The sequence below is a fragment of the Chrysemys picta genome, chromosome 1 (genome assembly GCF_011386835.1).
Source record: "Chrysemys picta bellii isolate R12L10 chromosome 1, ASM1138683v2, whole genome shotgun sequence".
Lineage (NCBI taxonomy): Eukaryota > Metazoa > Chordata > Testudines > Emydidae > Chrysemys > Chrysemys picta.
Genome location: NC_088791.1, coordinates 39,854,320 through 39,871,844, shown reverse-complemented (window position 1 = coordinate 39,871,844; position 17,525 = coordinate 39,854,320). Strand labels below are relative to the sequence as shown.

Here is a 17,525-nt window from a genome sequence, read left to right as displayed (position 1 = left end):
CTTCTGGTTATATCCCTTATATGAGGTCAGTAGATTCAGACTGCTCCCAGCGGCCACTTCACCTGGAATGGTCCTTTAGAATATGTGCTAACTACTTATGCTAAACTATCTGTTTTTATTTAGCATTTCGCTGTGACACTCTTAGTACCTTCCCCAGACCTGAAGAAGAGCTCTGTATAGCTCAAAAGCTTGTCTCTCTCACCAATGGAAGTTGGTCAAATAAAAGATATTACCTCACCTACCTTGTCTTTCTAATGAATTAAAAGGTATTCTCTCCCCAAGATTTCGAAAGTCTTATTTATTTTGTGGAACTTGTTTCTATGTGAGCTATCTTACTGGAAGGATTGCCAAAGTTACAAACATCACCCTCATAAAAGGCTAGTAAGTAATTCAACATTTAAACTCAAAAACTGTGCACAGTCAATCATTCAAAAATCAGGAAATACAAAAGCAGTATTGTCAACACCAAGCATTCAAAAATCATAAGTCAGGCTTCAAAAAATTATGAAATTGGATTTAAATAATGAAAATTTTAAACAATAATAAATTGTTTGGAAGTTTTTGTTTGTTTGTTTCTCTCTCTCTCTCTCGGTTGTTGAGACTTTTGGTTACACCGTGGGACATGTGTTCCATCTTTTCTCCCTGCCCTTCTTTTAAAAAAAAAAAAAAAAAAGTTAAAGTTCTCCCCTAGTTGCATGACTCCAGGACTGGGACTTTAAGGAAAACATCCAGCAGCACAAGATTCATGATAAAATTGGAAGAGTTGGCATACTGAACAGTTAAGTTTTAGTGCACAACTTTAACGCTCTGTACCTACACCGAGGCCCTGTAATTAGAGTTGGTTGGGGATATGTCGACAAAACATTTTTTGTTGGAAAATGCTGATTCAGCAAAATCAAAACTTTTTCATGGGTCAAAACTTGTATCGAGCAGGTTTTTTAGGTCCAGGACAGAATTTCTGCTCAAAGAGAGAGAGAGAGAGAGAGACCCATCTTAAAATAGCAAATGCCTAGTGGTTAGGGCAAAGAAACTGTAGGAGAGATTTAGAGCAGGAGCTTTTGAACTTAGGTCTCCCACATGCCAGGTGAATGCCCTAACCACAGGGACACTGGCTATTCATGGGTCGGTGGGTGTCATTTTGTTACAAAACAAAAAATTCAAAAGGTCTCGGTTTTCTCCCAATGTGAAATGGAAAAGATTTTGAAATACTGAAAATGTGTGCAGGATGGGAAAACCATTTCCTGCCCAGCTCTCAGTATAATATAGACTCCCTCCAATTCTCTGGAGCCTTAACCGGTGGATCCAGCCACTTACAGATTCCCCATGTTAAAGGGATACTATGACCTTAGATACACAAGTATTAAGATAAATTAAGATCATATAAAGACAATTCCTGACTTTCAAGTACTTAACTTTGCAAACTCTAATGTTGCAGTAATTTCTAAAGTTTATTTTATTAAAATTGGAAAAGAAATATGCAAGGCTGGTAATTAACAGGCATTAACAGTTGTGAAAAGACACCTGGTACCTGTAAACAGCAGGGAGCAATCTATAAAAGGTAGACTAGTCTGTGTAAGAAATGCAGGAGAAGGACCTGATTCTCATCTCATTTATACCAGTGTAACTTCATTGACTTCAGTTTAGTTATAATTCCTCTGTCCAGAATTGGGGAAACTTGGTTCCAATCAGGCAGTAATCTCATCACTACAATACCTGCAGCTTGAAAAACTTAACAACCTCTGCCACCTTCCCTGGGAGTGAAATATTTTGCAGAGCTTGCAAGGTGCACAAGTTCACTGTTCACTAACATACAGAACTAATAAACTCCACTGCTTTTATGAGCACAATTTGAAAGCCTCTTTCTCCACAGCTAATGGGCCTATGGAGTATAGCTGTTCTCTTAACTGTGCACCACATCCATCTTTAAATCCCCAGCTAAGAGCTTAGCATAACTTTCTAAAGCACGTGCTTGGTCATGCATTTTCAGAGTCATCAAACTAATTTTTTTCACCCCTATACTTTTAACAAAATGCATATTGGACATTAAGGCCTGTTTCTAGGCTATCTTTGAAGTGTCAAAGTTCAGTTGGTGTTTTGTTATTAAGGTGGGAAGCTGGAGTTTTATTTATTTATTTATGTGTTTATTTTTGTAGTGGGGAGAAATGTGTTTTCCACCATCCTATTCTTAACTTTAAAGTGGCTATAGCGATTTTGCCTAAACATGTTCAAAAAATCACTTTCCAGCATGGTAAATTCCAGCCCAAAAGGTTAAATGTTTAGGTCAAGAATGTATGAAAACAGTGGCTTGATACGGAAATTGTAGTGCAGCCTTAACTGTGATAATCTTAACCATAATAATTAGAAATCTGTTCATAAGAATGAATAAACATTTACTCTGTACAGAACAAAATGAAAATCCTAAAATGGCTGCATGACTACAGCTGGACCAGGGCCGGCTCTAGGCACCAGCAAAGCAAGCAGCTGCTTGGGGCGGCAAATTTGCAGGGGCGCAAGAATCCAGCATGAGAGCTGAGAAACAACAGGGAGCCCTGGGAGCTGTAGTTCCTTGGTTAGCTCCCTGCCTATAGAGCCATCCCTGGAGCAGGGAAAGAACTACATTTCCCAGCATTCCCTTGGCCACAATTAACAGGAAAGGGAGGGGAAAGGAGTGTAGAACTGAAACCTCATGCTGCAGCTTGCTGTAAATTAGGGTTACCATATTTAAAAAATAAAAAAAGAGGACACTCCACGGGCCCTGGCCCCACCCCAACTCCGCCCCTTCCCCAAAGTCCCTGCCCTAACTCCCCCTCCTCCCTCCCAGCCACGCAAAAAGGGCTGCCCGAGTGCTACCGGCTTCACGGTTTGCCGGGCAGCCTCCAGACCCTGCGCCCCTGGCCGGCGCTTCCCCAGCGCAGCTGGAGCCCGGGAGGGGAAGCGCCCAGCCTGGGGCGCAGGCTGCCTGGCAAACCGTGAAGCCAGTAGCACTCAGGCTTCGGGCAGCCCCCATGCCTCTGGACCCCGAGCCGCCGGCCGGGCACTTCCGCTCCCGGGCTCCAGCTGCTGTGCTCCTCCCCTGACTCTTCGGCTCTGTTTCAGAGCCGAGCTGCCCGAGCGCTCCGGCTTCGGGCAGCCCCCTTGCCTCCGGACCCTGCGCCGCTGGAGCAGAGCAGCTGGAGCCCGGGAGGGGAAGTGCCCAACTGGTAGCTCGGGGTCCGGAGGCACGGGGGCTGCCCGAAGCCAGAGCGCTCGGGCAGCTCGGCTCTTAAACAGAGCCGAAGAGTCAGGGGAGGAGTAGAGCAACTGGAGCCCGGGAGGGGAAGTGCCCGGCCGGTATTTTTCCCGGACATGTTCGGCTTTTTGGCAATTCCCCCCGGACAGGGGCTTGATTACCAAAAAGCCAGACATGTCCGGGGAAAACCGGACGTATGGTAACCCTATGTAAATGGTAGGGACAGAGCCAGCTCTAGGTTTTTTGCCACCCCCCACCTCAGCCCTGGGCTCCCCCCGCAGCCCTGTGTTGCCCCAGCCCTGGGCTCTCCTCCCACCCACATCTCCTGCCACCCCAGCTCTGGCCCCCACCTGCACCTCCTGCCGCCCCAGCCCTGGGCTCTTTCTCCGCCCCCCCTACCCCCCCCAACCCCCCCCGCTGCACCCGCACTCCCTGCTGCCCCAGCTCTGGCCCCGACCTGCACCTCCTGCCGCCCCAGCCCTGGGCTCTCCCCCAAAGAAAGAATTGGGTGGACTAAATAGACATTGCACCTCTCTATCTGAAGCCTAGCAAGTCAGGTATGTGGATCCCACTAGAATTTAAAATGAAAAGTAAGGGAGAGGAGGCTCTACTAGACTGGGCAGCTTTAGATACAGTACCAGGCACGTAGGAGGATTTACATTTCTGAGCCATGGAAGCAGAAATTGACTTTTCTTTTCCAGATTTAGCTAATATTCAGAAAGGGAATCCAGCACCTGCCTTCCAGATTTGAACACCCTCAAAATTCAGGAGTGCTCAAGCTCAATTTGGGCAGCTGTTACTTCATTTCTCCCAAATCAAATATACTGATCCACTGTAACTTGCTGTAGGAAAAAGTAGAATAAATTGAGCAAGAAATGCTTCCCAGTGGTTATTAGGACTGGAATTGCTATTTTCAACAGCCATTGCTTTTTTTAAATTATTATTATTGTTATTATTTATTATTAAGTTTTAGTTTTATTTGTTTAAAAGGAAGACAGTGATATTGCATTGGCAAATTCCCTGTAGAAACAAAGAATGGAACAAACGAATTATAAAGGCACTTCAACTTTTCCTCTTTTATGTAGGACAGTCTTATAATATGCATCTAGATAGCCTTCAATCACACAAGCTGAAAATTGTTCCCCTTTACTGCAGTTCTGTAACCATATAGGAACCAATCCTGTCTGTGTTCTGTGCACATCCAAAATTCCTGCTGAATGACCCGCCCTGGGAGCGAGTTACCAGTGACCCAGGGCTGGGGCGGCAGGAGGGTGCAGTGGGGGCGGGAGAGGGCAGCCAACATTTTTTTTGCTTGGGGCGACAAAAAACCTAGAGCCAGCCCTGAGCTGGGCAAATAATGGATTTTTTTGTTTGCTGACAATTCCAAAACATTTTTTTTTATTCCATTTTGGGTTGAACCAAAACCAATTTTTTTTAACTTTTTCAGTGAATTGAAAAGTAGGAGGGGGATATTTCAGGTTAAGCAAAGTGTTTTTGGGTTTTTTTAGATTTTGACAATTTTAATTTTTTTTAAATGTTTTAATAAAATTAACAAAAATTCTGAAACAAAAGGTTATTTCAAAGTGAAAAATTGAAACATTCCACTTAAAAATGTCAAAACAAAATGGTTTTTGGAGGGGGGCGGGGTTAAGCTGTTTTTTCTTACCAGAACATTTTGGCAAAACAGTAAAAAAAAGTGTGTAATATTTCTGTGTTGCTGTATCTGCATTTTTTGCCCACCCCTCAAAAAAAAGACGTGTGAAACATTTTGCCCAACCCTATGCATAACATATGTACTAACTATTTTTGTAATTCTTAGCTACCTTTACTAAATAAATACACCAGGATTTGCAATATATTGCAACTGTTTCTAGCGCTCAATGAAACCACAGATCTTAGTCTGGCAAATCAAAAAACCTGTATAAGTAATAATAAATGTTATGTAAATGATGCAGACCATAGAAAAGCATCCAAGTGTTGCATTTCTTTTCTTTGGTGTCTTGTGAAGACCTAGTTGAGAACACCGTAAAGGATGTCTGGATGCTTCATTTAAAAGTATATCTTGCTATCCTGTTTATGAAGATATTTATTTGCCTTGTGTCCAGTATTTAAATGAGAAAGTTTATGGGTGATGTAGTACAAAATAGGGATTAAGTGCCATTGAGCAAAGTGGAAATTATCGGTAAACATAGCAGATCTCTCTTTCTGCTTTGCATCCCATTTCTGTTTTAAATGCAGTTGACACCTCAGCTGATATGAAATATGGAAATTATGTTAAAGTGATGCAGTGAGAATAAAGCCATAATATTTACATTTTACATCCTGCATCCATGAATAACAGCCTAATATAACTTTCCTTTTTCATTAGTGCCAGGAGAGTGATGATACTATTTTATTGAATAGTGAAGTATTTAAAATGGTTGAATTATAGTCAGCATGTTACAAATACCGGGTCCTTTTGCAGCGTCAATGAGTGTTTGTACTATAAATCTCTGTCCATGAGGTATCCATGCAGTCTGGTAAGCATGGAAATTTTAGCAGTTATTTCATTAGTAGATCTACATATTCAAGCATGTATTATGTTTTTTAAATCTTCCCTGCCATAGATGGTCCATTCAGTTCTATTTTTCAACAAGCCAGTGGATGGGTACATTTTTGCCATAAATCTGTTAATTCACCTCATCCAAGAGGCTCACTTTTCTGGTTAGTAATTTCTCATTGCTGACTATGAGTCTGTTCACTGTTGGCCTCCTGCTTTAGCTGGTCTCTGCTGCTAGTCCTCTGATTTGCACCATTTTGTAGAAGTTGATCCAGGCTTGTACTTGTATTTTCAAGTGGTTGCCACCGGAAATGGCTAGCTGTATAGATAAATATCCAAGGGACTGCAATAATAGTTTAATGAATAAGTAAGTTTAATAATATATAACTTTATAATTCTGAATGTATCACCTATGGGCCTTGAAATCCTTAAAAGGCACTTCAGAAGAGGAAGAGGGAGGAAGGTTGGTTAAAGCAGTAGCCTGAGACTTGGGAGACTTAGGTTCAATTCCCTGCCCTATGACCTTGGACAAGTCTCTCTCTGCCTCTGTTCCCCATCTGTAGAATGGAGATACTAATACTTCCCTACCTCCGAGAGGTGCTATTAGAATGAGTACATTAAAGATTGTGCGGCACTCAGCTGCAACAAGAATGGGGGCCATATAAGTACCTAAGGTGGATAGCTTCATTATAACCCTGGAAAGGTTTGATGGCGATTCCTTGGACAGGGAGTTTTATTAGTAGAATGAAATATTTGACCGATATTTTAATAAGATTAATTAAAGAATTTACTGTTTCCTTCAGTACAGTTACAAAGCTCAGCAGCTCCATTTTTGTTAAAGTATCATAAATGGGAGAGAAGTATTCTGAAACGTAACTTGTATGCTATTTCTGTCCAAATTTTACATTGCAGCAAGAAAACATCTATGTGAAATGTTCACTTTTTCTATTGTCTCCAGTTGGAATGTCTCTGCATTCATTTTGTTCTTCCAATATAGATTCTGGATTTTGGGCTGGCAAGGCATACGGACAGTGAAATGACGGGCTACGTGGTTACTCGATGGTACAGAGCCCCGGAGGTCATACTTAATTGGATGCATTATACTCAAACAGGTAATGTGTATGTGTGGGTGCTAAGATCAACATCCTTGCTCTGAATAGTCTTAGCAGCTCCCACGTATGCATTGAATAAAGTAATATATAACCATATCTTTGTTCCTCAGAGAGAAATGAAAAATGATGGTGAGAATATGTGAAAATTAGGGGTGTCGATTAATTGCAGTTAACTCACACATTAACTAAAAAATGAATCGTGATTAAAAAAATTAATTGTGAATACCAATTGAAATTTATTAAATATTATTAAATATTTTCTATGTTTTCAAATATATTGATTTCTAGTACAACACAGAATACAAAGTGTATAGTGTTCACTTTATATTATTTTGATTATAAGCACTGTAAAAATGATAAAAGAAACTGTATTTTAGAATTTACCTCATACAAGTACTGTAGTGCAATCTCTTTATCATGAAAGTGCAACTTACAAATGTAGGGTTTTTTTGTTACATAACTGCACTCAAAAACAAAACCATGTAAAACTTTAGAACCTACAAGTCCACACTCAGTCCTACTTCCTGGTCAGCCAATTGCGAAGAGAAACAAGTTTCTTTACATTTACAGGAGATAATGCTGCCCACTTCTTAATTACAATGTCACCTGAAAGTGGGAACAGGCATTCTCATGACACTGTTGTAGCTGGCGTCACAAGATATTTATGTGCAATATGTGCTAAAGATTCATATGCCTCTTCATGCTTTGGCCATCGTTACAGAGGACATGCTTCCATGCTGATGACGCTTGTTCAAAAAATAATGCATTAATTAAATTCTGACTGAATTCCTTGAAGGGGAATTGTATGTCTCCTGCTCTGCATTCTGCTATATATTTATTTCATGTTATAGCAGTCTGGGATGATGACTCAGTACATGTTGTTAGTTTTAAGAACGCTTTCACTGCAAATTTGTCAAAATGTAAACAAGATACCAATGTGAAATTTCTAAAGATAGCTACAGCACTCAACCCAAGATTTAAGAATCTGAAGTGCCTTCCAAAATCTGTGAGGGGCTAAGTGTGGAGCATGCTTTCAGAAGTCTTAAAAGAGCAACATTCTGATGCGGAAACTACAGCACCGAAACCACCAAAAAAGAAAATTAACCTGCTGGTGGCATCTGACTCAGAGGATGAAAATGAATATGTGTCGCTCTGCACTGCTTTGGCTCGTTATCGAGCAGAACCAGTCATTAGCATGGACGCATGTCCTCTGGAATGGTGGTTGAAGCATCAAGGCGCACATGAATTGTTAGCGCATCTGGCATGTAAATATCTTGTGACACTGGCTACAACAGTACCATGCAAATGTCTGTTCTCACTTTCAGGTGACATTGTAAAGAAGAAGCAGGCAGCATTATCTTCTGCAAATGTAAACAAACTTGTTTGTCTGAGTGATTGGCTGAACAAGAAGTAGGACTGATTGGACTTGTAGGCTGTAAAGTTTTACATTGTTTTATTTTTGAATGCAGGGGTTTTTGTACATCATTCTACAAGTTCAACTTTCATGATAAAAAGATTGCACTACAGTACTTGTATTAGGTGAATTGAAAAATACTCTTGTTTTTTACAGTGTAAATATTTGTAATAAAAAATAAATATAAAATGAGCACTGTACACTTTGTATTCTGTGTAATTGAAATCAATATATTTGAAAATGTAGAAAACATCCAAAAATATTTAAATAAATTGTATTCTATTATTGTTTAATAGCGTGATTAATCACGATTAATTTTTTTTAATCACTTGACAACCCTAGTGAAAATGTAAAACTGTAATTAAGAGCAAGTTCCCTGCAATTAAAAAATTTGGGTAATCCTTTGTTGTTGTCAATTTTCAGAAATTAAACTCCAGTGTAGACAGAGAAAAAGGCAATCTGGGTTTGGACATAGGTGGTAGCGAGCGCTACCCTTGCTACATGCTGTAATCCTTCTGCAGGATGTTGCAGATTGTACCCTAACTCCAACTGGAAGGGCAAACCATTCAGCAAAGAAGGGGTACTAAAGAAGCATGACGGTAGCTGTAGTCCCTTCCTAAATGACTGGAAGAATTACTTCCTGTATGCATCAGCTTGATATTGAGGAGCTGCCCTCTCCCTGTGTCCTGGTCATGAACACCAGTTACCTTATTGCAACTTGCTTTTGGTAGACATTTATTTTCGTATAAAGGATCAACTATATTAATACACTTCTTTAAAAAAGTATAACTGAAACTGTATTTTAACCATACATTTGTGAGGGGATTTAAAAATATAATTCGGCAATTTAATGTTACTGATTATTTTATTTTATTTTTTTATAATTTCAGTTGACATCTGGTCAGTGGGCTGTATTATGGCAGAAATGATAACAGGGAGGCCACTGTTCAAAGGAAATGATCGTATCCTTTCATGATGAATTCTTGGCAAAAATATATGAAAAGTGTGTCAGTATTTGTGTCACAATAAGTTGGTTTCATAATGGATATAGATTTAAAACAATGGTCAATTAATTTCCTCCCCCCCACCTGCTTTTAAATCTTGGGCAAATTACTGGATGTTTGTGCCTTAGTTTACCCATCTGTAAATTAGGACTAATATTACTGAGCTACTTCACTACAGAGATATGAGCATTGAATGTTACAAAGCACTCTCAGATTCTCAGGTGGAAGGTTCTATGCAAAATCTTCAATAACAGGCACCCCGGTTCAGGAGTGTACACACACAAACCTGGTGTTGTGTGAACACCCAACCTTACGGGTATATACAGAGCCCAGTTTACATATGTGCCTTGGGTTCGGGGTACACACTTCTCAAGATTTTATCCAGAATTGTTAGGATCTGGTTAGGAAGGTTCTCCATATTTAAAATAGAGTTGTATCATTCATTGCTGAGAACTTAAAACTTAAATCAACTTAAAAAACATTAAAAATCCCACTTCAGTATAGACATTTTTGACCTTCTATTGTTACAAGTAACTCTTAAAATTAATATCGGTGAACAGGAATTAGAGGGGGAAATTGTCTAATTTTTTTCTGTTTTGTTTATTTGAGAGGGCTTGTGTATAACCAGTTTCACTCTTTCCCTTGGATATGTATTCATTAAGGCCTGGGTTCTGCCAACAGTTTCTATACATGCTTAAAGTTAAGCATAAGATTTTGAGGCTTTAGTATGTTTCTATTTCGCTTGTTTGTGTCTTATTCTCCCCCTTATTATGTGAGAAAAACACTTCAAAAGAGAAGAATGGAGATTGCAAAACCACAAAGATGAGATGAGGGAACTAGGGAAGCTGCAGTACCTGAAACTATTTTTAACACATTTTTTTAAATTAATTAGATTCAAGTATGTGTCCCTTGTTAACAACAAAATACAAAAATATCTTTTCCTGCTGGCCTCAGGGCAGCAGTTAACTAACCAGTATTATTACTGGAGCTGTGTTGGCCTTGAGGATACTTATGTAACGTTTATGCATACACAAGGAAACAAGTGAGTCACAATTTCAAGCTGCACCAGAAATTCAGGAGTGGGAAAACCAGTATTTTAATAATCTTAGGAGATGAATATTGCAGAAGGTATTGGGTGAAGTTCTACAGCCTATGTTATGCAGGAAGTCAGACTAGTTAATCATAATGGTCCCTTCTGACCTTAAAATCTGTGAACCTATGTTAGCTGTTGCAAGGAGAACACAATCTCATTCCAGTCCTTTTCAGGTAAGCAAAGCAAGAAATATAATTTTTAGTTCTTTTGTTTTAGTTCCATAAATAAATTCTGTTGCAAATTTGATATCAAATAATTTTTTTAACATCATTTGTAAAAGCTTTTCAGTTTCATCCATCATCTCCCTCTGATTCTACAGGCATTTGAATGTTTGATCTTCATGTATTTGGAGCTCTGCAAAATCAATAGGCAAAGAGGTGCAACGCCAGACAAGAGCTGCTTTCTATGGCATCAGCCCCTGGAAACCTGCTGGAATCCCTGGAAAAGATAATGCTGGTGCTGAGTAAGCTATACTTCCTTAGGAGACATAAGGTCAGGGACTACTTGCCTTATCCCACCCAGGTGTCTCAGGAAATCTCAGGGTTTGGAATGGAGCAAGGAGGGAAAATGACTTTTAAAAAGCTACAATAACATTTCATGGAATATTTGTCAAAATTTCAAATTTTCAAAAAATTTCAACCAGCTGTAGTCAGGAAGCTACCTATGATGATAATCAGCTGGTCACCTCAGATTCGAGGATGATGTCAACAATCATAGTTTGTACTAATGGGTCTTCATGTGACTCCATAGACCAATTCAGGAAGAACAACATTTACCACACTGGCCACAGAACCATTTTCCTAATTGTGTTGATTGAGCTGCACATTGTTTCTGTGACTGGCACTGTGCTTCCAGCTGCTCCCATGATTCTTCTCAAAGTTGTGGCCACCCGCCCTTATGATGTGGCACCGTGCAATATGATCAATCGCCAGTTGCTCAAAGGATGAGTAAGAAATGTTCATTTTGCACAGTTTTTGTTTCATCTGCCTATCATGCTAACAATTGCTGAAGCTTAATTCAGAATATAAGATTTGTTTTGATAGACGGGTCTCAGCCTATCTCAGTTGGGTGTGGATCACATGAGCCTTGATGCCAACCGAACCAGCTTTCACCAGGACTTCCGTGTTGGAAACTCAGTCCTGCCATATCATGTGCAGCAATCATCATAGGTGTTGCAAATGGAAATTGTCAAGCTTTTTAATGTGTCGTCAATAACAGGTCCATGTTTCGCACCCATAGAGCAATGTCATGAGGACAACAGCATTATAGACTTTGATTTTTGTCTGTAGACAGATTCTATGTTGCTTTCAGATTTGGTGATAGAGGCGATCATATGTAGTGCTGGCTTTCTTAATTCGCACATCCACTTCATGGTTGACTATAGCTTCGTTGTTCAATATGCTGCCAAGATATGTAAACTGTTTGACAGCTTGCAGCATAAAACTTTCCAACCTTATTGATGGGTCTTGGTAAAGTTGTTGAGGAGCTGGCTAGTATATAATCTTGGTTTTCGTTCAGCTGATGGTGAGGCCAAAGTGACAAGCTGTCGCAACAAAGCAATTTGTAAGATGTATAAAGATTGGTGCTGTTTGTGACATTTTTCCTGTAATAGTCACATAATGAAGATCATGTCAGCAGTGCTCCACTGAGCACGAAAGCTGCACTGTGACTCAGCTAGCATGTTGTCGATGATTTGGGTCAGGAGTGGTTCAAGAGGATCCATGCAAGAATCTTGCTGGCCACAGAGAGCAAAGAGATACCTCAGTAGTTACCACAGTTGGTGTTTGAGCCTTTACACTTATAAATAATGACAATGTTGGCATCTTTCAGTTGTTGTGGTGTAATTTCTTGAAGCCAGACATGTAAGAAAAATTCGAAGAGCTTGTCAATGAGAAGATTTCCTCTGTGTTTGAAAACCTCAGCTGGAATTACATTGGGGCCAGGGAATTTATTTCATTACTTGAACGGCTTTCAACATCTTGGCTCATGTGAGTGGATCGGCAAGTGCAGTAGATGTGGGGCATTTCTAGACATTATTTAGTGCAGGGGTCTCAAACACGCGGCGCGGAGCTCTTCCCTGCGGCCCGTGGAGCTCCCCACACACACACCCCCCGTTACTTCCTGTCGCCACCAAACTCCCCTCACCCCCGCCCCCCGAGTTATTTTCTGTGCCTGTTAAGCTCCCCGTGCGCTGCTCCCCAATGTTTGGGGCACCTGCCACCCCCCACCCCCCACCCCCGAGTTAGGGTGACCAGCCGGCAAATATAAAAAATCGGAACAGTGTGGGGGGGGGGGGTAATAGGAGCCTATATAAGAAAAAAACCCAAAAATCGGGACTGTCCTTATAAAATCGGGACATCTGGTCACCCTACCCGGAGTGTCTCCCGGCACCCACTTGCTGCCTCCTCACTGCCCTGGAGCCTGCAGCACAAGGTGACTCAGGAGCCTGCAGCACACCTTGAATCCACTCCGCTCTGCCGGCTTCCGGCAGGTCCTAGTGTCCCTCTTCACTAGGGCCAGGGCAGGCTGCCCTTCCCCTGCCCTTCTGCCCTAGTCCTGAGCCTCTCTCTTCAGTGAGGTGCTGCCACTCTGGAGTCGCACCCCGCACCCCAATCCCCTGTCCGGAGCCCCCTGCCACATCCCACACCCTCCCGCACCCCAACTCCCTGTCCTGAGCCCCCTGCCACATCCTGTACCCCAACCCTCTGCTGCACCTCTCACCTCTCCTGCACCCCAACTCCCTGTCCTGAGCCCCCTGCCGCACCCTGCACCCCGACCCCCTGCTGCACCCCGCACCCTTCCTGCACCCCACATCCCAATTCCCTGTCCTGAGCCCCCTGCTGCACACCACCTGCACCTCAACTCCCTGCCCTGAGCCCCCATCACACCCCGCACCCCTCCTGCACCCTAACCCCATCTGGAGCCCCTGCCACATCCCACACCCTCACACACCCCAAGTCTCTGCTGCACCCCTCACCCCTTCTGCACCCCACACCCCAATTCCCTGCCCTGAGCCCCCCGCCATACCCTACACACCTCCTGCACCTCAACTTCCTGCCCTGAGCCCCCATCACACCCCACACCCCTCCTGCACCACCTGGGGACAGAGAGGGGGCAGAGTTGGGGTGAGGACTTCGGGGAAGGGGTTGGAATGGGGGCAGGGAAGAGGTGGGGCAAGGGCGGGGCCTCATGGAAGGGGTGGAGTGGCGGGGCCGGGGGCAGCAAGGGGTGGGTGTCAGTGATGCGGCCCTCGGGCCAATGCACTAGTCCTCATGCGGCCCTCGTGGTCATTTGAGTTTGAGACCCCTGATTTAGTGACTCATCAGAAACAGTAGATGAACAAGTAAGTAGTTCACTAAAATGTTCATGCCACCATTGGAGGATGGCAGTGCGATCTGTGATGAAAGATTCATCATCAGCACTTGGTAGTGGTGTCAAGACAGATCGGATAGGCTATACACAGCTTTGACTGCCTCATAGAAACCTTTGGAGTCATGTTTATCAGCAAGGGTGTGTGATTCCTCTGCTTTATGGTCAAACCACATATTTTGCATGTGGCAGAGTTTGGATTGGAGCGTACTGCAGGCTGCCCTATGTCTGGCCTATTTCAACCCATAGAGTGCGTCAGCTAAGAGCACAGCATGGACTTGTCACCTGACATCAAGGAGATGCATCCGAAGAAGTGGGCTGTAGTCCACGAAAGCTTATGCTCTAATAAATTTGTTAGTCTCTAAGGTGCCACAAGTACTCCTGTTCAATATTTTATGACCATTTTCATCAAACCAGTCTGCATGATGGCATTTCGTATGTCCAACACAATTCACGACAGTGTTATCAATTGTGTCACGCAAGGATACCCATTCAGCAGTTACGTCATCACTGATCATTGGAAGAGTTTCTAAAAGAGTAGTTAGCTGTGTTGAAAATTGTTCGGCAATTGACAGATCATTCAGTCAAGCAGTATTTATAAGCTTGACTGTTGGTTTTTTACACATTTTTGGCCAAATAGTGAGGGAAAGCTTTGATGGAATAAGATAATGGTCAGTACAACAATTAGCTCCATGTAATACCCAAGTTATGCGCACATCTTGTAGGTCCCATTGTCGGACCAGCACCTAGTCAATCAAATGCCAATGACTTGCGCAAAGGTGCATCCAGATTGTTATATATTTGTTGGGGAGTCAGAAGATAGTGTTTTCAATATTTCGATGGTGCACAGCATCTGTCCTTAGCAGAAGTAGGCCATTGCTGTTCATCTTGTTGATGCCATGTTTGCCAAGTACACCATGCCACATAGAGTCGTCAAGGCAATACAAGCATTAAAGTTGCCTAAAACAAGCAACTTTTCTTCACAGGGAGCTAATCGGATCAGGTAATTTAGTTAAAAATAAAATTCCTCCTTCAGAATTAGTCATTGTTGGTGCATAAGCAGTAATCAGTGAAGCATAACATCTGCCTCTTTGGGCAGTCGAAGCTTCATCAATCTATCATTTATGCCAGTGGGTATGTTCTCCAAACGAGAGACAAGATTATTTCTGATTGCAAAGCTTATTCCTGCATTGTATGGCTTGTTCTGTGGGCATCCCTTCCAGAAGAAAGTATATCCAGCACTCTCCTCAATCAACTGACCCTCATCAGCAAGTTGCATCTTGCTCAGTGCTGCAGTGTCAATACTTATCTTCTAGGCTGTTGAGCAACCAGAGCAGTCTGCCTGACAGGATGATCAGTTTGGTTTGGACAGTCAAGGAGTGTACGGACATTCCATGTCACAACATTGAGACAAAAAGCAACTTTTCAAGGCGTATTTGAATTTCGACCACATGATGGGCCACCCTCCAGCCATGGTAAGCTGGTCAGGGCTGATCAAGATGAGCAATTATTAGGGCACCTTTTTGAGCCCCTTTCCTTGTATTGAGGTCGGCTGTGCTGTCCCTGAATAGAGGAGACAAGTCGATCAAGATGCTGCTGGACTACAGTATCACCTCAGGTCAATGCAGAGTGACCAAAGTCTTGACCTGCCTGCATTCATATTCATGACTATGAGTCCCAGCAATGTCCATCACCTGTCACTTTCCCCATTCTCCCATAACCGCAGGACTTGTTAGACTGTTGAAGGATGTATGAGAATCTGTTTAAAGTGAACAAGTAGTTGCGCACCAACTTGCACACACTTTTAGTCAACAAGACCATTTCCAGTGGCAAGGTAAACCAGGACAACTGCAGGACTTGCTGGCTGCAGGTTTATTTTTGGAGTATATTTCTCCTGAAAGTCCAACCTCTCCTCCCCATGGCATGGTGGGATGGTGGAAACAGGAAAAGTAGGGGATTGCCCTGTAGGACAAAATATGGTGGTGAGCTTTGCTTTCCAGGCCGCTATGGTAGCCATGAAGGCCTACAGGGTTTTACTCCAAAACACCCTGGCTAACTGGGCTAACCCTAGCGCCAATCACACAATCCATTGCACACTTCACAAGTATAAGCAACCCAAGGGGAAGGACATTATCTGGCCCATAAAGTTGGAATATACTTGACTATGGGTGTTTCAGTGTCCTCAACTTTTGCAAAAGAAACACAGAACCTTGAGCTGCACAAATGTAAAGTTTCTCATTTCACCTTTATGTTGTGTGTTCCGCTTTGATCTCCATTGGCAAGGAAATTGCATAATTTTTCTAGGGCTTTTAATTTTGTCACTGTACAAAGACTTGATTCCTGACATCTGGTATTCAGATCTGGACCAGCTCACAGAAATAATGAAGGTAACAGGCACACCAACTCAAGATTTTGTTCAGAAACTACAGAGTCAAGATGTGAGTATACTGCTTGGTACAGTATTCTGCTAATATGCTGCTTGTTCTAGTTTCAAATGCAAGAAAACTTAATGGAAAGCTGTTCTCTGAATCTCATCATAAAAATATTCAAGAATTTTCTGGAAACCTTATTGATTTGGTTTATTTAGTCAAACACAATTATCAAATAGTTTTAAATTAAGTACATTGCAATAAGGTAATGGCCTACGTTTTCAAAAGTGTTCATTAATTATGGATACCCAACCTGAGATTCCGGAGTCTGATTTTTTTTTAGAAGTCTTGAGCACCTACAATTTCAGCTGAGGTCAATGAGAGCTGCAGGTGCTCAACATTTATGAAAATTGAGTCCTATCTGAAGGTGGTCACCCAAAACTGAAGTGTTAAAAATTAATGGTCACTTGGAAATATGTCCGCCTACGTGCTTAAAGTTTCTTACATATGTGGCACATCAACAGCTCTAGCTGAATGGCTACTATTTTATTGAGAGCACACATTGCCTTCCCTGGTCCCATGTGCACACTTCTCTAGAGAGTTTAAACCCTGTTAAATGCACATTAACGTTCCTTAAAATACCTGTAAATTTTAAATACTCATTGAATACATCTTAAAAAGAAGGACCTACTTTTCTAGAAACTTGTATCAACCCACAGTGGGGAAAAAATAATTATAACTCTGTTGAATGATGCAGGTACATTTCCCAAACTAAATACAGTAATATTCAGGCTGTAATAAACAGTACTAAGGATCAACCTTAGGCATTGTTTCTCTCCTTTTTCTTAAAACTTGCAAACAAGGTGTTCATATGCATAGCATGCTCTCACAAAAATCATGAAAATTCACCTAGCAAGCATATTGCTAAATTTTATCACTTAAAAAGGAAGAACTGTTCTAACCAATGTTCATGTTTCTTTTAAGGCAAAAAATTATATCAAAAGCCTCCCAAAAGTGCAGAAAAAAGACTTTGCAGCCATCTTGAAGTATGCAAATCCTTTGGGTAAGAAAATATGTCTGGATTTCTACCATTTGTGGTGGTGTGCTACAGCAGGCACAGCAGCTGGTGCTATAATTAAGGTTGCATTATGGTAATTAAGGTTGGATTCTAACCCCTTGTTTTCCATTGCTCATATCTTTACTCTTAAGGACTGAACTTTTCCAAGACTAGTCCTTGGATAAGCAGGACTTAAAAAGTTAACCAAAAGTAGTTTATGCTGTTGGCCCTGATCCAGCCAATGCTTAAATGTTTTGCTGGATCAGGGTCTCTGAGTAGCAAGAAATCAAATATAGATAATATAATTTTCCTATTTTAAAAAAATTATTCTTAAAGCCC

The 17,525-nt window shown here is 41.8% G+C and overlaps 1 protein-coding gene across 2 annotated transcripts in view; it reads left to right on the top strand.

Annotated features, from left to right (window-relative positions):
- The window catches only part of MAPK12 (mitogen-activated protein kinase 12), a 77,058-nt gene that overhangs the window by 53,136 nt on the left and 6,397 nt on the right, over positions 1 to 17,525 (top strand). For both annotated transcript variants that reach the window (XM_065555199.1, XM_065555201.1), the window contains 4 exons: positions 6,766 to 6,880; positions 9,185 to 9,256; positions 16,119 to 16,198; positions 17,114 to 17,192. In XM_065555199.1, coding sequence (XP_065411271.1) covers positions 6,766 to 6,880; positions 9,185 to 9,256; positions 16,119 to 16,198; positions 17,114 to 17,192 — 346 coding nt within the window. The remainder of the gene's footprint in view (positions 1 to 6,765; positions 6,881 to 9,184; positions 9,257 to 16,118; positions 16,199 to 17,113; positions 17,193 to 17,525) is intronic.